The 22,154-nt window shown below is 40.3% G+C and overlaps 1 protein-coding gene across 2 annotated transcripts in view; it reads right to left on the bottom strand.

The window, feature by feature from the left end:
* Positions 1-22,154, bottom strand: part of ESR1 (estrogen receptor 1) — a 236,558-nt gene that overhangs the window by 162,425 nt on the left and 51,979 nt on the right. For both annotated transcript variants that reach the window (XM_054570126.1, XM_054570125.1), the window contains one exon: positions 7,338-7,454. In XM_054570126.1, coding sequence (XP_054426101.1) covers positions 7,338-7,454 — 117 coding nt within the window. The remainder of the gene's footprint in view (positions 1-7,337; positions 7,455-22,154) is intronic.

Raw genomic sequence — 22,154 nt, 5'->3', positions numbered from 1 at the left:
TGCACCTGAGATAGGTTGTGTTGAGGCTCTGTCTGCTATGCAGTGAAAGCTAACTGCTATACAGGTTTTAACTCCCAAGCAGATATTTTCCCTTAATTACAAAAACAGGACTCTTGATTTTCAGCCTATTCATAGCTCCACACTTAGAGTGGACTCTCTCGCTGCTGCTCATTCTATTAATTCATGCCACAACTATTACTGGCTGCCTATGCCACGCAGGCATTGATCTAAGTGCTTGTAATACATCACTGAACAAAATAGGCAAACAGGTTTTATTTGAAAAATAAATAAACTCCCATCTGGAGCTTACAGACATCAAACTGTAAACATAGTCTAAAAATTAATGATACGATGTGTTAGAAGGTGGAAATGCAATAGAAAAACAAAGAAGTAGAGAAGGATGGGGCATGTGAGATTACAACTATAATGGTGGAGAGAAGTGGCCAGATTCGGAAAATATTTGAAGATAGAACCACTGCAATTGCCTGAACGTGAGGTATGGGAAAAAGAGAGGAGTCAAAGATAACTCAAATTTTTGGCCCTAAACAATTCAGGATATGAAGATATTAGCAAAGATTGGAAAGATTGCAAATAAAGCCTATTTGAGGGGGAAGATAAAGGATCCAGGTTTGAACAAATTGAATGAGATGTTTAGGACACAGTCAAATGAAGAAGACACATGAGCAGCTGCACTAGGGGCCAGGGACATGGCAGAGGGTTTGGGCTAGAGGCGTGAAATTGAGAGTTGTTAGTACCTACGTGGTATTTAAAGCCATGGGACCAGACGTTATCCGCAAGGAGCGAGCACAGGCGGAGAACAGAAGAGGTCCCTGGGCCACTTCAACATGAAGAGGTCATTAACACAAAGAAAGCCCAGTCAGAGGGGCTTGTGGGCCAGGAGGAAAACTAAGAGTGTATTGTCTTGGAAACGAAATAAAGATAAAACACTAATGAGGAGAAAATTATCTACTGTGTCCAATGCTGCTCATCGGTCAGGATGAGGACTGAGAATTGACTGTTGGATTCAGCTACGTGGAGGTCATTGGTAACCCTGACCAGGGCAGTTTTGGTGGAGTGGCCGGTAGGGCTTCAATCTTGGAACTGAGCTGATCTATCCTACTCTGCCAAATTTGTAAGAAAGATGCTCAACTGCATTGAGACATCTGAAGGTAGCACGGTTCTTATAAGGAATGAAGCTTTGGGCTGCCTGCCATCCTGCTTCCAGGAATGTGTCAGGACTAACTTCGGGTTATAGAATTTAAAGAAAAAAGGAGGTGAGTAGTGACAACGTTGGGGTCAAAAAAGATGAGCAGTGAGAAACCAAGATACAGGAAAGATACAGGAATCATAGTCATAAAATTCCAAAGAGAGAAGAAATTTAGATATTTATTATCTTAGCATGAATAAAAAATCAGATGACTGACTAGTCATTCTCTTCAAAATTTGGTAAAAAAAAAAAAATTGATATCCTGATACACAGTGGCCTCAGCTGCCTAATAGGAATGGAGGCACGTCATCATCTGTGACGGTTAGTTCAGTTGGGTGTCCTCTACTGCTACCTCTGCTGACACCACTTCTAAATCAGAGGTAGGAAGCTGTTCCCAGGTTAGCTATGAGCCTGTTAGGCTGAATCCCTTAGCTCCCCAGGTCAACAGATCACTGATGTTTTGGCACCATCATGTCATCTGGAAGAATAGGATAAGATGGTTTCTTTACCCTGGATTTCTCTCTGGAGAGAAGAAAATGTGTTTGTGATCATTAACTCTTATATGCAACTCATATGTTTAATCAATTATTTTTCACATAAAATGTGAGCATAGAGTAAAGAGGTGTGCTGGAAAGAGAAAGAGCTTGGAGTCCAGACTCCAGGACTCCAGGATTCTAGGCTCAATTCTTCGGCTATATAGTTCTGAGACTTTGATCAAGCCACTGAATCTTTTGAGCTCGGTTTTCTTACCTAGAAGATGAAGAGGTTAGATTAGATCAGTGGTTTGCACACTGTTCCTTGGAGTCCTGGGGTTCCTGGAGTGAAGAGACACTATGCTAAATCAGCTTTTTATCAGTTTCATAGACTGAGAATCTGCTACTGCGTGTGGAAGAAGAGGTTGATTGCTTTAAATGTTGCAAAACATTGGCTTCATTAATCTGTAAGGTCTTATATATGATTCAAAGACTTCAGTCAGCATGTTTCTGTAGTTGCAATGAAAAGTGGTAACATGGGGGAATTTTGGATAAATATCTATAATATATTTAAAATACCTATAATAGTAAAATCATATTTTAATATCATAAGTATATAGGTTGCTCCTTAAAACAACCAGAATATCTTTGGTCAAGAGCAACTAGCTTTTGCACCTCTTAAAAATATGTGGACCCACATTTAGCTACAATTCTCCCAAGAATTACTGTACAATTCCAAGAAAATGATTTATATTTGAGACTGTAATTCATTGATTTAGTTCTACTGTCATTCACATTAATAACCAGTTGATAACTTTTGGTAAAAGATAATCAATGAAGGATAAAAAGAAAGCTAATTTTCTGGATTGGGAGCTCATCTCATCAATAAAAAATTACAGTAACTCAAAATGATAAATACTCAACTTAGGCAACATAGAGATATTTTATTTTCCAATTCGGTTTCTGAGTTATTCTGGACACATAGCATACGTTTCTCCATCTATATTATTAGCATCTTATTTTCTCACTTTAAACTTAAATTTATTTATTGTTTTAGATTACTTCTCAAAATAAAATTACAACATTATCATCAAAATAAAGACTAATCGACAATTACTACTTTATCCCAATTTCTTCTTGATGCGCTACAGGAAACAACCAGGATGGGTAGCACATGAGTCCTGCATCCTTTAATTTTTGTGTGCCAGTTTCCTCATCTAAAAAATGAAAACCTCACCAACAACACACTTCTGAGTCTATTGTGGGGAAAGAATCCTCACAAGTTTGTGTAGATCTCTGCCATCATAAGATGATTAACAATAAGTTTCCCTCATCATGAAACTATACCCAGAACACCATGCCAAAAAGAAGGGGGGGAAAGCAGCTGTGTCTGAGCCAGGTTGTTATCACACAGAGAAAAATTAGATATTTCTATGTCACGCAAATGTGCTAAGTACTTAACTAAGACAGGAATTATTTCTAAGATAGAAAAGATAAAACAGCTAACATTGTGTGGTACTTTTTATGTATAAAGTACTTTCACATGTTATGAATTGTGATCTTCACAGTAAACCTGGTACATAGAAACTATTTACATCTGAGGAGAGCGAAGCTCATGAAAGTGACCGTGACAGGAAAGTCTGCGGAGGAGCCAGTATTTAGTCCAGGAATTCCAACTCTGAAGTCTTCCCCTTGCCCCTAAACCAAACTGGAATGCCAAAGTCCTAGATAAGCAATCTACACATTGGAGGTCCGATGGTCTGAGTAATATTCTGGGCTGGACTAACCCCAGGAGTATTTGACTGAAGCTCCAAACTTCCATTGACCACGGGTCTTCCATTCACAACTTCATCTTCCAATGCAGTGTCACCTTGCCTTCTGGATTTGCCATTTCATATGCCAATGGGCTCTTTGTACTGTGAGGACAGGGACAGAAGGGACTGCGGTCTCATTCATGCTTGCTGCCTCCATGACAGCTTACACATAAGAAACCTTAATCAAATAACCACTTCAACAAGTTGAGTTCACTCATTAATTCATGAAAAAAAATTGTTTTTTATTATATTTTCTTGTTTATGAGATACCAGTCATCCTGACTTTTCCCCCTTTGCCCCCGTCCACCCAGCACCCCCCATTCCCTCAGACAATCCCCCCACAATTGTTCATGTCCATGGGTCATGCATATGTGTCCTTTGGCTACTCCATTTCCTATATTGTACTTTACATCCCCATGGCTTTTCTGTAACTACCTATTTGTACTTCTTAACCCCCTCACTTTGTGACTTGCTTAGTGCTAGAATAATACACAGGACGGAGAGAGCCCCTGCCATCATGAAGCTGATGGACAGACACTGAACAACTAATAGCGATGAGAGCACATAAAGAGTTGTTTGCTACAAAAGGCAGAACACCAGGAGCTAGTCCAGTGTGAGATAACAGGGAAGGCCTCACTGAAGAAGCAATGTTTCATCTGCCACCTAAGGCTGAAGGGGAGGGAGAGAGGTGAAGAGGAAAAAGAAACCGAGGCAGGGCGACCAGCACATGCGGTGAGCTGGGAAAACGCATCTCCCAAAGTTCACCTTAGCTCGGGCATGTTACTGAGCTGCTTTGGCTCAGAGCCAAGTCTCATAATGATGTTGAGTATATCGAGGCACATTACGCATCATGGCAGGTTAAAATAATGTCTTCATTTAAGTAAATCAGGCACTCAAACGAACCTTTAGGGTACTTCAATAAATTTTATTCCATCTTGCTATTAAATCGGGGGTAGGGATGTGGTTCTTTCTCTTTCAATGTGAAACTAAACGTTTGATTTCATGAGAAGAGATTCAACACTCTAATTGGTGTCTAGCCTCATTGAGGAAGTGGACTTTTATGAAACCAACAGGAAAATGGTGTAAAGATTTACTCATTCACAGCTATTCTTTACAAATAACTTCAAATCTTATAGTTATAATTGCACTTCCCGTTGTAAATTAAGTATTTATGTTGTATCCCATGTAGTAGAGAATACAGTAAGTTATATTGCCCTGTGGCAAATACTTTATGTATATAATTAAAATGAAATGTCCTCACAGCTTATAGTTTTACAACTTTAAAAATTTATACATGTATATAAACTATCAGAAAGATGTTTTCATTAAATTTAGACAGACACTGAACCACGGAGGAATCTTTATGGGATATTATAATGTACTGAATGATGACGTCCTCTGCCCCCAAAATTCATGTAGAGGCCCTAATTCCAGTTCTTTATAAGTGACTGTACTTGGACAAAGGGTCTTTAAGGAGGTAATAAAGATTAAATGAGGTTATAAGGCCGGTGCCCTAATCCAATATGACGGCTGTCCTTATTAAGAGGAAAAAACACCAGCAATGGCCGAGCACAGAGAAAAGGTCAAGTGAGGACACAGCCGGAAGGCAGCCATTGAGAATTCACCAGAAACTGAATTTTCCGGCACCTTAATCTTTGACTTTAGCTTCCAGAACTGTGAGAAAATTAATTTCTGCTGTTTAAGCTGCCCAGTTTATAGACTTTGTTATGACAGACCAAGCAAACTAATTCAGACATATATTTTACAGTTATAAATACATGTACAATTAAATGCGTAGACACGCAGACTGGTTATGTGCACCTAAATTATCTCAAGTCCTATTTGAAAACAGTGGAAAAATTTTTATGTCATTGCATAATTAACATTTTTGTTAGATTAAAAATGAGTATGCATAATTTATATTTATGCAGCCAGACTGTATCTGGATATTAATGAGGAAAAACAGAATTGTTTTTATGAAGTGGGGCCAATGTACGGGTACCCTAAAAGAAAAAAAATGTTTTGGACATGTTCACAAATTGATTCTTTCAGCTTTCAGGGCGAATGTAGCAGACTGGGCTTAATCTACCTACAATCACTTAAACTTGGGCCCCGCTGTTTCAAATTAAACTTTATACCTGCAGCTGTTATCTTCCTGTCACGTATCAAGTTACCTTAAAAAGCTTTTTGTGAGTTTAATTAAGCCTAACTAATTCTCCAACAGTACAAAGATGAATTCCTTAAATATTTAATCCACTTATGACTCAAAGTGTCATTTTCTGAATGTGGCTGTTAAATTCTTGGAATTACCTTGTAAATTAAAGCTGCTTTTTCAGACATTCAAGACATATAGTCACAGCTTACCCAATGCGTGAATTCAACATTCCATCTGTTCATCAAGAGAATTTATTTCAAAAGCAGTAATCGCAATCTCCTCAACCTGACAGGCTTATTTATGATAATGGAACCTGAGAATCTTTGACTGCAAGCTTTGTAACCACCAGGCACGCCTTCATCCTGATCTCCATTCTGAGCTTTACCTCTGCTTCCCCTTTTGTCCAAGTATTAGGGAGTTAAAGGTTAGTGCTCGATCTCTCTCTCTCTCTCTCTCTCTCTCTCTCTCTCTCTCTCTCTCTGTATATTCACTAGAACAACTCTTCTCCTTAACTCGCCCCAAGCCTTGTCTCCCTCAGGACGCTTTTCCCCATTGTGATCAGCTGGCAGGCCACCCCACCCCGCCTCAGGATCGCCCTGAAACACTAAATGCACTCATGACTTTATTTTTTTAATTCTCACCCAAGGGCATGCTTATTGACTTTAGAGAGGAGAAGGGGGGAGAGAGAAAGGAAGAGAAACATTAGTTGGCTACCTCTCGCACACCGCTGGCGGGGATGGAACCTGCAACCCAGGCGCATGCCCTGACTGAGAATCAAACCCTTTGGCTTACGGGACAATGCTCCCACCAACTGAGCCATGCCAGCCAGGGTCCCGTGACTTTATTTTAATTACACAGTTCCTGCTTGTTCTATCTCTGTATTTTGAAGACTATCCAAGGCTAGAAGCAGTGTTCTTCAAGACGAGATCCCCAGAATGCAAGATGAGTCAGGCACCCACATCTGTGAAGCACCTAGCCCCTGAACCAGACACTGGATCCCATATAAGAAAACTGGAATATTCAATTCATGAGAGGACAGAAAGTCACACACACACAACACCCACAGCCACTAAGACACATGCGCACAGCACAGATCCTGAGAGCCTTGAGGTCTGTCAGGGCTCAGCGCTCACTTCACCACTGCCTGTGCTGCCATGACGGGAGCTGCTCGTTGACTCAACTTCTAAAAGAAACAGCTGCCTTTTTATTGAAATTCAAATTCCCTGAGATGTTAAGAGATTGAAAGATTACACTCTAAATTAGCTATTTAGCTCTCACATTTACAAGTCTCAATTTAGGAAGAGTTTATTCTCAGAGACCATTTTCTAGCATTAGCAATATAAACAGTAACTGAAGAAGATTTCTAGAATAACTACTGAGCAGTCTTTCCTTCCTTCCACAACCACATTCCACACGCCTTTGATTTAAAACATAACTATTTACATTGAAACTATAAAACACAAGATGGCATGTTAGAATTTCCAGTTACAGCCACTTTCTATTTTTTTTAAAATGTAATGTATTCTTATGAAAACACTTTTGTGGCAAAGAAATACAAGAAGAGGAAAAAACAAATCCAAAGAGAAAACACTCGATGCCCATGGTTACTGGGAGAGAGGCGGCCAGCACCGGGCAGTCCGCGCGCACACACACGCTGCGGGCGGGTGCCCTGTGTCGAAGGTACCTACCGCCTTTCATCATGCCCACTTCGTAGCACTTGCGTAGCCGGCAGGCCTGGCAGCTCTTCCTCCTGTTTTTGTCAATCGTGCACTGGTTGGTAGCCGGACACATGTAGTCATTATGCCCTATTAAAAACAAGAGGACAGAATTAATATTTTTTTCAAGAAACTAAGCCAGCCAGAATGGACGGTGAAGCTGTCTGGAGGATGTTTCCGTATCGCTTACTTGGCCTTACCATGTTATTACCCTAGCCTGCCATCCTTTTTCTGCCCTTTTCTAAGTGGGGAAAACAAACAACAAAAAAAAAAAACCTCCTACACTTAATTTCTGCCTCAGCCAAGTGCTTTGGGAATTCCTTGGGCAAATCGCCTTCAGTTCACACAAGTTAAATTTGGGGGCATGATACAAAAGGTTAGGTTCTCTCAGCAGATAAAGCCTTTTTTCTTTTTTTTTTTAACCAGGCCATTAGCTAAAATTGCTATTAGAATAAAACTTAGAACTTTCAGAGAGTTTCAAAGTGGCCTTCTTAAACACAATTTAAAAAATCTTTAAGTAGGTATTCAAATGCAGCTTGAACACCTAAGTTCAGGTTGGGGCAGGCAGCTGGGCATTGGCAAAGCTCAGTCCTTAACTTAGCAAGTTAGTCCATCACTTACCAGCTGGAGGACACCGAGCAAGTCAGTGATCAGCTCCAGACCTCCCCCTCCCCCTCTTTAACCTAGAGAAGATAATGGTGCCCACTACATAATGTTATTCTAAGAATTAAATGTGAGAATACACATGAAGGGCTTATCACAGTGTCCCAGATGTGGTGAGCATACAAAGTACTACTATTGTTGTTACTATTATTTTATTATTAATCCTCTTTCTTTTCTCTCGTTTGTTTTTTTTTTTTAATCTCTCTTGCTCGAATGCTCCTTACTCATGGGGTTTTATCACCTGCAAGTGTACCACAAAAAACAGGTCTCCCCTGACCTCAAATCACCCTCAAACTTCCATCTTGTATCTTCCCTTCCTTGGCAACCCAAATCCTCAGAGATATCTACACTTCAGGGATCCTGTTTCCTCACCTCTCCTGCCCAGCTCAACCCATGCCAACCTGTTTCCAACTTAGTTGCCCCCCAGAAGTAGCTTCTCTGATATTTCCTATGACTCTTAGTGCTTAATCCAACAGATGGTTCCAGTCCGCATTATACTTTGATCTGTCAGGAGTATCAAAAGTTTCCTCCCTTCCTCCTAAAACATGCTTTTCTCTTTTCCTTTGGCTTCCATAGCACGAAAGTCTAAGAGTCGCTCTATCCCCCAGGCTGTGGCTTCCCCACGTTGTTTGCAGATTCACCACCAAGCGTGAAACCAGAGCTGCACAAGGCCTGACATCAGGCCCTCTTCTCCTTTTACTGCTCCATATCACCCCATGGAAGAATCTAGTCCACACCTAGAGTTTCCACTGTCATTAAATGCAGATGACTCGGAAGCGTATACTCCCAATCCAACCCTCTTTTCCAAGCTCCAGGTACATATATCCAATTTCCTACAAGAAATTCCTTCTCTGAGAACTTAGAAGTCACCTTTATTTCTTTCTCCATCAGAAAAAGTCTGGTGTATAACATGCAGAATATTAAACTTCATAAGTTAGTAGAAATTGGTATGTTTTTACAAACAAGTCCTTTTATATATAAGTCTAGATCCTTACACCTTTTTGGGAAATGTCCTGAATTTAGACTAAGGAGGTGATTTGTATTATTTTTAAATGCATTTCCCATTCACAAACACACACACACACACACACACACACACACACACACACACACACACACAAAGGGGATATATATTCCACCCTCTAATTCAAAGTCTCTATCTTCCCATTTACAAAGGGCAAGCTGCAACACACAGTGAAATGTTTTAACTACGAAACTCTTTGCCCTTTATTCAATGCAAATGCCAGTCCCAATTAGAATAGAATGGAGTGGGGCTTTGACAAGAAGTGTTGATCTCATAAAACTTGGTTCTCCATCTTTACATGTAAATTATAAAAGTCAGCTGCATAAACAGGAGTCAGATCAAATTAACATCTGCATTCTTCAATTGCATAATGGGAAAACTTGTAAGTTAAGTAAGAAACCACACACTCCTCAGATATCAGGTTATTATTTTTAGAATTGTCCTTATTAATAGGACAAATTGAGAAAATAATAAAACCAGAAACAAATTTACCTGGGCAGATGTAAACTCTAAGCAGAAATTACATTCTTCTGACCCTTCAAAGAAACTTTTAGTGTTTGGTTTCCTATGGTGTTATATGTAGTACATGTTGGTTTATTTCAACTCTAAAAAAAATGGATTTATATTAAGCTTCAGAAGAAAATAGTCAATAATCATTTGAACCAAAAATTGCTTTGATTCACTTTCTCTCTCAAAAGCCAGTTGTTTTGCAAGCCACAAGATGAGAGAACTGAACTGGGTCAGAGGCCAACTGGCCAAATGTTGTTTGCATTGGCCAGCACTTGCAGATGTGTATCTTTACAGAACTACATGAAATTCCTGAACTAACTAAAATGCTTAACCCATAAAATTCTCTGGATTTGTGCAACTGAATTCATCCCTTAACAAGAATGAAAATAGATGAACAACAGAATCATATTCCTAATACAAACATCTTGTTACAAAACTCCTGCCTGAACCACATGAACATTTAGAATTTATAGGTTGGTAACAAGAAAAAATTAATAGGTACATATTTGACATATACAATTAAAAACAAATTCTTCTTAGCCAAACACCATTACCAACTGTATGTAAGTCTTCAGCTTCCATCCTGAGAAGGAAAACAACAAACATCTTTTTTTCTTAATGAATAAAACTTGGTAAAGGTATGTTATTAAAGCCATTGATGTAAGTGTTTTCAAAAGAAACTTCTTTTTATAATTGTATTATTTGGTCTTCTGAAAACGATGCATAAGAAATCCCTTCAATTCAAATGGAGTTAATTATTTTTTGAAGTGGAGTTAATTTTTTCGAAAACCTGCTCACAGCATCAGTGTCAATGAACCACAGAGCATTTTCACTGAAGAGACTAAAGAACTCCGGGTGCCTGTGGACAGACTGGCCCAGAAGTTCCTTCCACACAAGCCCGGATGAAACATAAAAGTGGGGAGCCAAGGTGGGAGGTTCAGGTGAAGTTTTGGAGAAATAATCGCTATTGTCTTACCCACCAGAACAACAAATATAGAAGACCTTTGGGCAATGTAGGGCCTGAATAATACAACATGGAGAGCAAAAAAAGTGAGTAAAATATATGCAGGGGACTTGAAGAGCGGGGAGAGAAGGCATCTGTGAGCAGGAATTCGCAGGCCAACCCATGGCAGCTGGGACGGTAGCTTTTCTCCCATGCTTCTCTGAGGTTCTTTCTCTTGACTTTTTCTTCTTATTTTTCCTCTTTCAATAGCGGCTGCTTCTGCATAATGATTATCTCAGAGAAAGTCTATATTTGTTAGTCACCAAAATAAGCAGTGATCCCTATTAAGAGATTCAAAAGAAATAGGAAAGCAGAAAATTAGAACAAGCAGGCGAGGATGTGGAGAAAAGGGAACCCTGGTGCACTGCTGGCCGGGATGCCGGTGGAAGCAGTACGGAGGATCCTCAGGGAGAGAAAAATGGAACTGCCTTAGGGCGCAGCAATCCCACTTCTGGGTATTTAACCAAAGGAAATGAAAACAGGATATTGAAAAGATAGCTGCACCCCGATATTCATTGCAGCATTATTCACAATAGCCAACCTATAAAAGCAGCCTAAGTATCCACTGGTGGGTGAATGAATAAAGAAGATGGAATATTATTCAGCCTTTAAAAATGAAAGAAATCTTGTCATCGATAACGTGGATGAAACTGGAGGGCAGTATGCTAAGTGAAATAAGCCAAACAGAAAGGCAAATACTGCCTGGTATCACTTATATGTGGAATTTAAAAAAAAAAAAACAACAACAACAAAAACTGAACTCATAGAAACAGAGTAGAAAAGTGGTTACCAGGGGCTTGGGGGCTGGGGGTGGAGGGAGAAGGATGGAAGAAATGGGGAGACGTTGATAAAAGGGTGCAAAGTTTTGGTTACAAGATGAGTCAAGTCTGAGAATCTAATATATAACATGGTGGCTATAATTGATAAGACTCTATTGCATAATTGAAGTTTGCTAAGAGTAGAACTTAGATGTTCTCACAAAAAAGGGTCAATATATGAGGCTATGGCTGTGTTAACTAATTCAGTGTGGGATCCTTTCACAATGTATATGTTTACCAAATCATCACATTATACACTTTGAGCATTTTAGTTTTACCTGTCAAGTATGCCTCAAAAAAGCTGAGAAAAATAAAATAAAACAAGCAGCAGCCAAGAGGGAGTTAATATTAGGTATCCTTCCTTTTGTCCCATTTCCCCCGCAGTGCATCGGGCAGCCACCTTAGCCCAAACCTCTTCACTGAGCTTCAGACCCGAATACCCACCTGCCTAGTCCATCTAGACTAGACTGTCTCAGGTTCTTCAAAATAGATGTGCCTCAAACGTAACTCGCCATCTTCTTCCCTCATCAGTCTGTTCCTATCCACTGCCCCACCACAAAGCCTAAGACATGGGTGTTATTCTAGATTCTTTTCCCCACTCAAACCCCAGAGACACATGCACACACCAATCAAGTCAGTTATCTTAAAAACCTTTTCCAAGGCAAATCAGTTCTGCCCTGGGTCCATCGTCACTACCCTCCCCCACACCATCTTCCCCACCCCCCTCCAGATTATTGCAACAGTCCACTCAGCCACGCCCTGCCTCCTGCCTTCCCCTGCCAGTCATTCCCACCATGCTGCCAGGGATTTTTCTAAAATCTCACACGATCATGCCACTATCTTGTTTTAATATTCTGATGGTCTGGAAAGCTCTAAGGATAACATTTAAAGGCCTTGGGACTGCTCACAAAGCTGTGCTTGATGAGCCCTTACTGCTTTTTCTGGTCTCGTCTCACACTCCTCTAAGTTCCACCTGAATTCTAGCCAAGTCTTTCTGTCCAAGTACACCATGCTCCTCCTCACCTCCAGGACTTTGCACATGCCCTTCTTTCTCGTGGGAATATAATTTCCCTACTCTCGGCCTAACTGACTCCTAGCTTTCCGGTGCCTCAGTCCATGCACCAGTTCCTCCAGGAAATCTTTTCTGTCCCTCCAACAATGCCTAGAATTGTCCTGTCGCTGTGCTTTCTACAACAGACTCGGATTGTTTGTCTCAGTCCCAGGTCACTTTAGGCTTGACAAGGGATGGATAGACCTCTCTCATTTATCACCATTTATCCTGTGCCCTGTACACTCTCAAGCATGTAGTAAAGCTCAACAAGCATTTGTTATCTGAATAAAATGGAGCTGCTAAAGCGCTGTGTTGCCCCTCACACCACGCCCACCGCCACCCCACCACAATCCCATCTATGGAGCACAGACCGTTTGAAGGGCAGACTGGAGTTCTGTAGAAGAAGTAATGATGGAGATGATTACCCTGAACAAAGTGATGGCCACTACACCTCAGGACCCCAAAACTGAGCAGCATAAAACCAGCCGAGAGAGAGAGAGAGAGAGAGAGAGAGAGAGGTCTGCTCTTCAACCCTTGGTGGAGCCAGGCATCAGCATAAAAGGGCAGCAATTCACAGACGCAAGGCAGCAAGAAGTAAGAAATAAGATCCTGCATTACCCATGAATTATCTCCCCTACTATTGCTATTCTGATGTCTCCTTGGTTTTCTAATGTGAGTGTGTTTTATGATTGTCCCCAAATAAAACCCCACATATTCTAATTATTTTAAAGCTTGCTCTTTATAAAGATGCTTCCCTGAATTAAAATGTTATTTTTTTTTCTCTAACATTTTGGTTATGTCTATATTTTTTAATATGGCTCATTCCACTAATTCTGATTTATTTTCATAACATTTTAACTTTTTTGAACCTCTACTTTGACTTTTCTGAAGTTCAGCCCCACAAGGTGGTTAATAACTTCCTTAATTTATCTCCTTGCTCACCCCCATCACCAAAGAACAGGTTTAACTGAGGATATAGTGGGTCCATTTTATTATTTCACATATAAAATTAAAATTCTTATAAATGAATTATTGACAACATCAAAGTTTTAGTAAGGAAGAAGGCATATCTTGACCTAGGGGTTTCCTGAACAAGACTACAAGGATGCCTCGGTGACTGACAATCAAATACAAAAAGCGCAACTTGGGGCTTCCTCACTGAGGATAAGGATACTCAGAATATTTGATTCAATCATATTAAACTGATCTGAACATCAATTTACCTCATTAATGTAATTTTGTGATGTATATTTGTAGTGCTTTTTTTCTTACTATTTTTTAACTGTGGAATCAGAAGTCCTACTTGAACTGTGCTTTGTAACTATTTCTGTCTCTAACTGACGCATTTCAAAGTTCTCCTCAAGCTTGTGACACATGGAAGGAAGCACACAGATTTACTTCACGGACAAAAAAAGTTCAGTCTGTATGACATCAATTCTTAGTCTGTGCTTTTTTTTTTTTATAAATGGGCTCAGTAAGGACAGACACAGTACTCTGGGGCGACGGGGGGAGAACACATTAAAATAAGACTTTCATGAGGTTAGACCAAAAGCCAAGTACAAACACTAGTAGCAGGTTTTGTGCCATTAAGGAATAAACACTTAACATTTCTTAAAGCACATATGAACATTTCGTTAATTGTTCAGATTTTTAAGGCATGGAAATAAAAATGAATTCTCAAATTAAAGACAAATTAACTCTCCAATGTTTATATACCCACAAGTCAGATAAAAACCAATTTTAGCTAATCTATCTAAAGCCTCATTGGAGGTTTCCAATAAAACAATGTTTTATATTCAAAGTCTTATTCTTTTATACCTGCTTTGGCTACTTTTATAGTTTCTTATTAATGGTTCTCATTGAATATTTACGTAAAATTAACTAGTGTTTATTAGAATTGGAAGTATCCATGGAGCTGTACGCAAATAGGTTAAGGTGCTAAATAAGATATCAAAATCCATATTTCTTTCTACTTCTACGTAGAAATGTACATGTAGATTGTGAAATGCAGCTTTAAATTTGATATGAAATCACAAGACCTTACATATATTTGGTCAACAGGAATCTGTGGCTTTTTAGTTTTAACCACCAGCAAATGATTATACTTTTCTTTAGGCATTGAGGTACAGAAAACATGTCAAAACAGTTTTGAGCCTAAGCAGTGGGAAGATAATAAGGATGTGCTCAGGAATTTTCAAAGCACTAGTCTATAAATTAGTAACTCCCCTGCCCTAAGTGGGGTCTGCCAGCAGATGTTTCTCAGCTTGTTCACTTCACACTGATGTTCAACTCCTGTCTAGGAGGCACGTGCATGAGGCAGTCTGACCAATATTCTCTACTAAGAAAACTGACCCTTTTGGATACAGAACATGATGTGGCAGATACTGTGCTATATGTAGGCTATTTCATGTAATCCATCAACTTAATGAGGAAGAAATTATATTCATCTCCATTTTACAGATGCAAAACAATGATAGAGGCTATGTGGCCTGTTCAAAGCCACACTGCAAGTTAGTGGCAGAGATGGGTATTGAAGCAAGGTCTTCCTCATTGCAGAGGTCAAACTCTTATGGTTTCTAACAACCTTCATACATGGAAGGCCCAACTTGCCTCAAAGGGCAAGATTTTCTTAACTCAGGAACTGTATCTACTTTCCACAGGCAGTAGTTGTATACAACTGGTTGACCACTGAGTGTTCTGCTTCTGAAGAAGCTCATGCGTAAGGAAGTGATTGCTTATGGGAAGTGAATCCCATATGCAAAGTGAAAAATGAAGTGAAAAATGAGGGATTGATAGAGTCATTGTTATTGTCTTCTATTTAACATATCTTCAAGATCAATACTGTGTAAGGACAAATCAATATTGAATTCTTTGTGCAATACATTTTTACTTAGATCACAGGGGCAAAGTGAAGGGTCCAAGTCTCTTGGACATGATTGTATAGAGGACAGAAGCTGTCCTCTCCCTTGCACAGTGAGAAAAATCATGGCGCCCTGCAGCATCTCGGTCGACTCCAACCCCTTACTGATGAGTGATGCTTTCTCTTGGTCATGCCACATACATTTTTTTTACTATGATCAAAGAGATGGTATTATGGGAGTTGTCTGGTAAAACTGAAGAACTGATCTAAACATAAATATTGTGGGGGCCCACTAGCAAAAAATAAAGGGAAGACTGGTGGGGAATTAGTTGTAGAAATGGGAGATCAAAAAAAATTTAATGAAAATAAGAATGTATAATTCTCATTTAAAAATGAAGCGTGAAAAATATTGACAGTTAAACCAGCAAAAAAAATTATATCAAAATACACACTAATCCTCTCTGAGTAATAAAGTAGGCAAGCCAGAGAGAAGATGTGAAGAAGTTTGAAAGAGATTTGCCAAATTCTTAGGGTCAGAGGAAGAAGGAGAGGTCAAAGATTCTGGTGGCTCAAGCAAGGGTATCTTAACAATTGTTCTTAATATTAATCAGAAAGAGGGTATGACAAGAGAAGGGATGGAAAGAAAAGTGGAACAATTTCAAGCATGTTGTATTTGGGATTTCAATAGCACACCAACAAGCAAGTCCCCAACAGGCTATTCTAAAGCTTGGAGTCATGTCAAAATGAAGTTGGAGATCATATGATCCAGAAATTCCATTTCTGGGTATATGCTTCAAAGAATTACAAGCAGAGACTCAAACAGGTATTTGTACACCCATGTTCATAACAGCACTATTCACTGTAGTCAACAAGTGGCAACAACTCAAGTGTCCATTAACAGATAGATGATAACATGTGGTACATACAGTGAATGGACTTTTGTTCAGCCTTAAAAAGAAATGAAATTCTGACACATGCTCAAACATGGATAAACCTTGATGATATTATCCTAAGTAAAATAAGCCAGACACAAAATGACAAATACTGTATGATTTCACTTATATGAAACATCTAGAGTAGTTAAATTCATAGAGACAGAAAGTAGAATAGCAGTTACCAAGAGTTGTGGGGAAGGGGAACTGGGAAACTATGGTTCAATGAGTACAATTTCCAACTGGGGTGATAAAAAAAAGTTCTAGAAATGGACAGCGGTGATGGTTACCCAACAATGTGAATATACACTTAAAAATGATTCAAATGATAAGTTTTGTTATGCCTATTTTACCGCAATCTTAAAAAAATGAAGAGGGACGTATAAGCATCTAGAAGAGGCAGAGCAGGAAAAAGAATCCAAAACACGTGTTCGCAATCGGCCCGTGCAGATTATGTCCTGCGTGGCTGGGCCGCAGGACTGGCCAGGGGTTGTCCATGGACCAGGACTGTGCTAGGTGACTTTAGCCCTTTATCTCACCTCAGCATCACAGCTGATGAGTTAGGTTACTGCAATCCTCATTTACAGAAGCAGAAACTGAGACCTCAAGAGATTCATTAACTTGCTCAAGGCTACTCATCTATTAAATGACAGAGTCTCATTCTCAAAGCCTTGTTCAGCCAGGAACACCACGGCATGGTTGGTGAAGTGGGAAGAACTCTGTAACTACTGAACCAGAACACTTACATATTGTAGTACTTGGGAGTATAATGAAAATATAATTCCTCAATGCAATTACTACATCACATCATTGGGAAGGCATTTCAGAAGCAGCAATAAAATTATTTCCAGAACCTAATACTCCCATAATTAAAGATATGAGAAATGAACCGCATGAAATATATTCATCAGTAGATTATGGCATAACATTATCAAAGCCTGCCAGGAAAACCATTCAGCACATTCCAGCATAAAATAGAGAAAGAAAGTAGGAAGGAAGGTATTGAGGAAATAAATAAGAAATTTACATTCCGTGAAAGAACAATTATGGTATTATGGTTGGAAATACATTTTGACTCAGATAGTAAAGTGAGTATTTTCTGATTTACAGCCAATGTAATGAGCCAAACAAAATGAAACAGAACTTGGCTGTCTCACTGAACACATTCCTAAAAATCCAGTGAGGACACTCGGCGTGCCATGGTTTGAACTATTTCACAATCACATCTGTACGTAATGGCAGTACAAATAAAAACAGCATGACAATAATGCACCCAAAATTATATTTTCACAGCTAGTCAATTCTACTCATAACACCACCTTCAACTGGCCACTGCTTTTATTTTTAAATGAAATAAAAATATTACTTGCATCAAAGTATACTTTTAAAGAAAAACAATTTAAAAGGATTCTAGAATGGATAATTATCCTGCAGAGCTCCTTTTTCTAAATGAAAATTACGTAAAGAGAAAATGCTCTATCCCTTTGCCCGTGCCAGGCCCCAGGCTGGTGGCAGTCTTGGCCAGGGCAATGACACGATCCCCTCTCCTTGTCCAGCCTCTCTTACCAGCTACAAAACCACAATTGTTCTATGTACCTGGCCCAGAATCAAACCAACAGCTGCACTAATAGAAAACATAATCTATCAGTGCCCGCCATCTCATTGTAATACCTGAGACAATGAACCACTCTCAGGATGCCTCTTAGGGCTCAAATAATGAGCAAGTGCTATTCCACAGCCCAAGGAAGGACTTGGTGGGACAATAGGGAAGCATCAAATAAATAAATAAATAAAGGAGAGCAGTGTGATAATTGGTGCAATTAATTCAATGTCAGGTAGCACTCAGCTCACTTCTAGACCCTTCTCCTTGGCTCTGTTCAATTGTTTGCAGGGGGTTTGCCGACTTTTCTGCCAAACTGGATGCATTTAAGTCCAAACACTGGTGTTCAACAGCAGTAGAAACAATTTCAAACTGCCCTTGTCCAAAGCAGAAGAAGCAAGTAAGAGAAAAATGGTCTGGAGATCAAAGCAAGAGGGTAAAGCTCAGAGACCCTGAGCAGAGCCGTGCTTCCTGCCCAGGTTTCTAGAACAGCTAACAAGTACCTTGTCCCACACTCCCACTCCTGGGTCACTGAGGTATTCTGGGAGAGGGTGGGAAAACCGTGTGTCTTAAGACCTGTGTGGTGTGGAATGTGAGTGCCCCTCACGCTGCCACACCTGAATGTTCCTTTGTATACTTTTGACCACCTCACTGCTAATTACGGGGTTTCATCTATCTGGAGGAGTCCTCCACAATTAACACACCATGCAAAGTCCTTCCCAGGCATCCTGATAAAAGTAATGAAAGGAGATGCAGGAGCCTCCGATCGGATGGTCTTCTAGCACATTTTAACACATGAGTCGGTCACTCTTCTTTAAAAAAGCTTAAGCCCACTTCAAAAGTGAGGAAATATACCAAAGGATAGTCTGTCAGACTTAGAAATAACTGCTAGTGTACTTTGTCAGCTTGAATAACACCTCTTAACAAGTAAAAATAAACGGACGCTGGGTTCATTTATTGCATTGCCAATAAATCTTAAGAGGATTGTTGTTTGACAAAATAAAACCTACGCCGAAGGAGAACTTATGTGCATGGTAAATTTAAGCTAAAGCAATGTAGATAATCTAGTGCATTTTGCAGTTCTCATGGTTGGGGATAGTTTCCTTGACACAGACCGGAGTAGCCCTGCAGCCTGGAGAAGAGCTGTGTGAATATTAGGTGCTCGGGAAACAAAGGGGCAGGAGGCAGAGTGACGTGCAAATCTGCATTGCCTGGGCATCCAGACAGCTCAGGTCTAGGTGGGCATACTATCCTGGGGGGAGAATTCTCTCAGAAGGGCCACTTCTCAGTGCTGGAAAGGAGTTTTCTAATTTCTCAAGGGTGTTCAGGCTTCTCAGTCCACATACGGGTACACTCCCCATTCTAGCCAATGAGAACAAGAGAGGCTGGAAAAATCTAGAATCTCCTTTTTCATATAGACTTAGAAGCCCTAGCCAGTGTGGCTTGATGGGTTGCAACATCGTCCTGTGCACTAGAAAGTCGCAGGTTCTACTCCTAGTCAGGGTATATTACAGGAGGCAATGGATAGATGTCTCTCTCTCTCATTCTCTCTCCCCTACCCCTTCTTTTCTTTCTAAAATCAATAAATGTATCCTTGGGCAAGGATTACAAAAAAAAAAAAAGAAGAAGAAGAAGAAGAACTATCCTCAGTAATGAAAATGACCTCACCATGTGGCCTGAGCAATCTGTCTGAGTTCTTGGCCACAAGTCCTCATCTATAAAAGGAACGGGAAAAATCTGCTGATCGCCAGGACCCTTTCTAGCTCTAAACTTGGATTATCCTCCTTCCTCACTTTCCTAAGGTCCACATTTCCTCTTCATCTGGCTTCTTGAGAAGCCACAGGGGGTTTTTTTTGGTTGTTGTTTTGTTTTTTTTTTACAGTTTCCAGACTGTTTACCTCCACTGCAGTCCCTGCACTGAATGGAAGGAGCAGAGCACACGAAGGGAACGTCACAGCACCGGGGACACCGACCTGGGCCTGAGTCCAGGCTCCGTGTGATCCTGGGTGAGCCAGGCAACCACTCTGGGCCTTTTGATACCTCCCTCATGGCTACTGGGAGGCCCAGAGAGACAATATATATAAACGCTTGGGCAACCATAAAACTTGTACCAATAGAAGATACTACTATCGACAAACATACAACCATTTATAAAAAATGAGACCTGTACCTACTGATACAGAAAAGTCTCCAATATACAGGGTGGGGCAAAAGTAGGTTTATACTTGTTTGTATGAAAAATAATACAATAATTAATAAATAATAATATAAGAAATCAACTGTTTCATGTACTCATAATTGTAAACCTACTTTTTGCCCCACCCTGTACAGTATTCAGTGAGAAAAGCTAAGCACAGAATAATGTATGGCATATAGTTCCCTTATGTTACCAAAATATACATATATACACACACATATATATATGTAATTTTGGGGAGGAATTGTTAATAGTATTTATCTTTCCAGAAAAGAAATGTGGATTTTGCATGGGATGAGAAGTTCTTAACTTTTCATTATGGCCATCTTGTACTGTTTAACACTTACCCATGTGTACTAGCTTTTTTATTTTTAATAATCAAAGGAATATTTTAAAATTTTCTAACCAACACCCGCCCAGGAGCAACAATGTTCACTTCTTTCCTGGTTCTGCTACCATCATCCCACCCAGTGGTTATTTCTCTCTACTCTGAAACCCACAGACTCGGCAATAAACTTAACCACCAGGCCTCTGCTAACAAGGAAGAGAAAATGACTCCATTTTTCTAGTAAAGAACAGGAAAAGGGCTGAGTGTGAGCTGTGTTTTTGGTCTTTAGATACTGCAGCCAAGAACACACAGCAGAGCCCCGAGTGGCCAGCAGAGGCCCCAGCCTGCTCCTGCTCCAGCCACACAGCCAGCCTGCGTCTCTGTGACTCTCCTCCTGGCAGGCACCCTTGCTGTCCCCTGACCCACACCTTATCCCTGAGGGGTCCGCACCCTTTATCCCAGGTCTAGTAGGATAAAAGAAGGTCCCTGGGGTGTCTGGGTCCTGCCCAGTGCATGGGGACAGCCCATTTCCCCCTTCATGAGCAGGACTAGCTCCAGCCAACTCGGCCCCACTCTTCTTGCCAGTAAACCTAAGAGGACTAGGAGCCAACTGTGGTCCAGGGGCACCCCTCACTTCCAGTGTCCCTTTTATTTTTAAATGTTTATCTATCTATCTATCTATCTATCTATCTATCTGAGAGAGGGGAAGGGAGAGAGATAAAGAGGGAGGGAAACATTAATGTGAGAAAGAAACATCAATCAGTTGCCTCTCCATGCGTCCCAACCAGGGACCAAATCCGCAACACAGGCCTGTACCCTGACTGGGAATTGAACCAGTGACCTTTTGCTTTCCAGGATGATGCCCAACAACAACGGAGCCACACTGGCCAGGGCCCATGTCCCTTTTAAGCATTCTAAGGGGAAGCCCTTAAGAAGGCAAGAGAACACCATGGCTAATAAACACACTGGCCCTGTAGTCGGAGGAGCTGGGTTCCAGACTGGTTTTGCTCTTGTTTCCTTGTCTGTACAAAAGTAGTTATCGCCCCAATTCCTAGAATTTTGTGGAGGATTCAACGAGATGATGCGTTGAAATTCTGTAACACAGAGCCTGATACAGAGCGAGGACTCATCAAATGGTAACCATGATTGTAATTAGATACTATTAAATCTCCAGGCAAATGTGAGCTCCAGCAGAACTCAAATTTGTAGGGACAGCAGCTTAACGACAATACCCTCAGACCAACCTATAATAACCTGTCATTATCTTAGTAGTTAAGCAATCCGTTTTTTACCCTTAAGCAATTCTCTTCAAATCATATAACTTGCTAGGCTACATTTATGCAGTCAAGTGTCAATCATTCAAAATACTTGCATTTTATCCCCAAAATTCACTCCAGTCAGCATAAGCCTAACCATCAGACCTGGAAACTATTTGAACATTTGAAAAAAAGGACAAAAAATGTAAGAACAATAGCCATTCATTCAAGTCCCTTTACGAAACACATGTAGGCAGCTTTATACACAAGAGAGAATCCCCGCCTAACCATGCAGGAATGTGGGGAAGAGACACACGCCTCTAGGACAACAGCTACAAACCAGACCAACAAGTCACCTCTGGCCTTTAAAGTGAGCATGGCTGCCTTTGCTATCCAGGCAGATAAGGGACAAAAGTCATTTATAGTCAAAAGTAAGCCCAAAACTATTCAGCCAATCTATGCTCCAAACCCCGATTCAAGCTACCTGAACTGTCCTAGCTGCTAACAAATGAGAACAGGAAAGAGGAACCATATTTTATTTAACAGAA

The sequence above is a fragment of the Pteronotus mesoamericanus genome, unplaced genomic scaffold (assembly GCF_021234165.1).
Source record: "Pteronotus mesoamericanus isolate MK-2021 breed Mesoamerican mustached bat unplaced genomic scaffold, CSHL_Meso_final contig_20, whole genome shotgun sequence".
NCBI classification, from domain to species: domain Eukaryota; kingdom Metazoa; phylum Chordata; class Mammalia; order Chiroptera; family Mormoopidae; genus Pteronotus; species Pteronotus mesoamericanus.
This window is presented reverse-complemented; position numbering and strand designations above follow the sequence as displayed.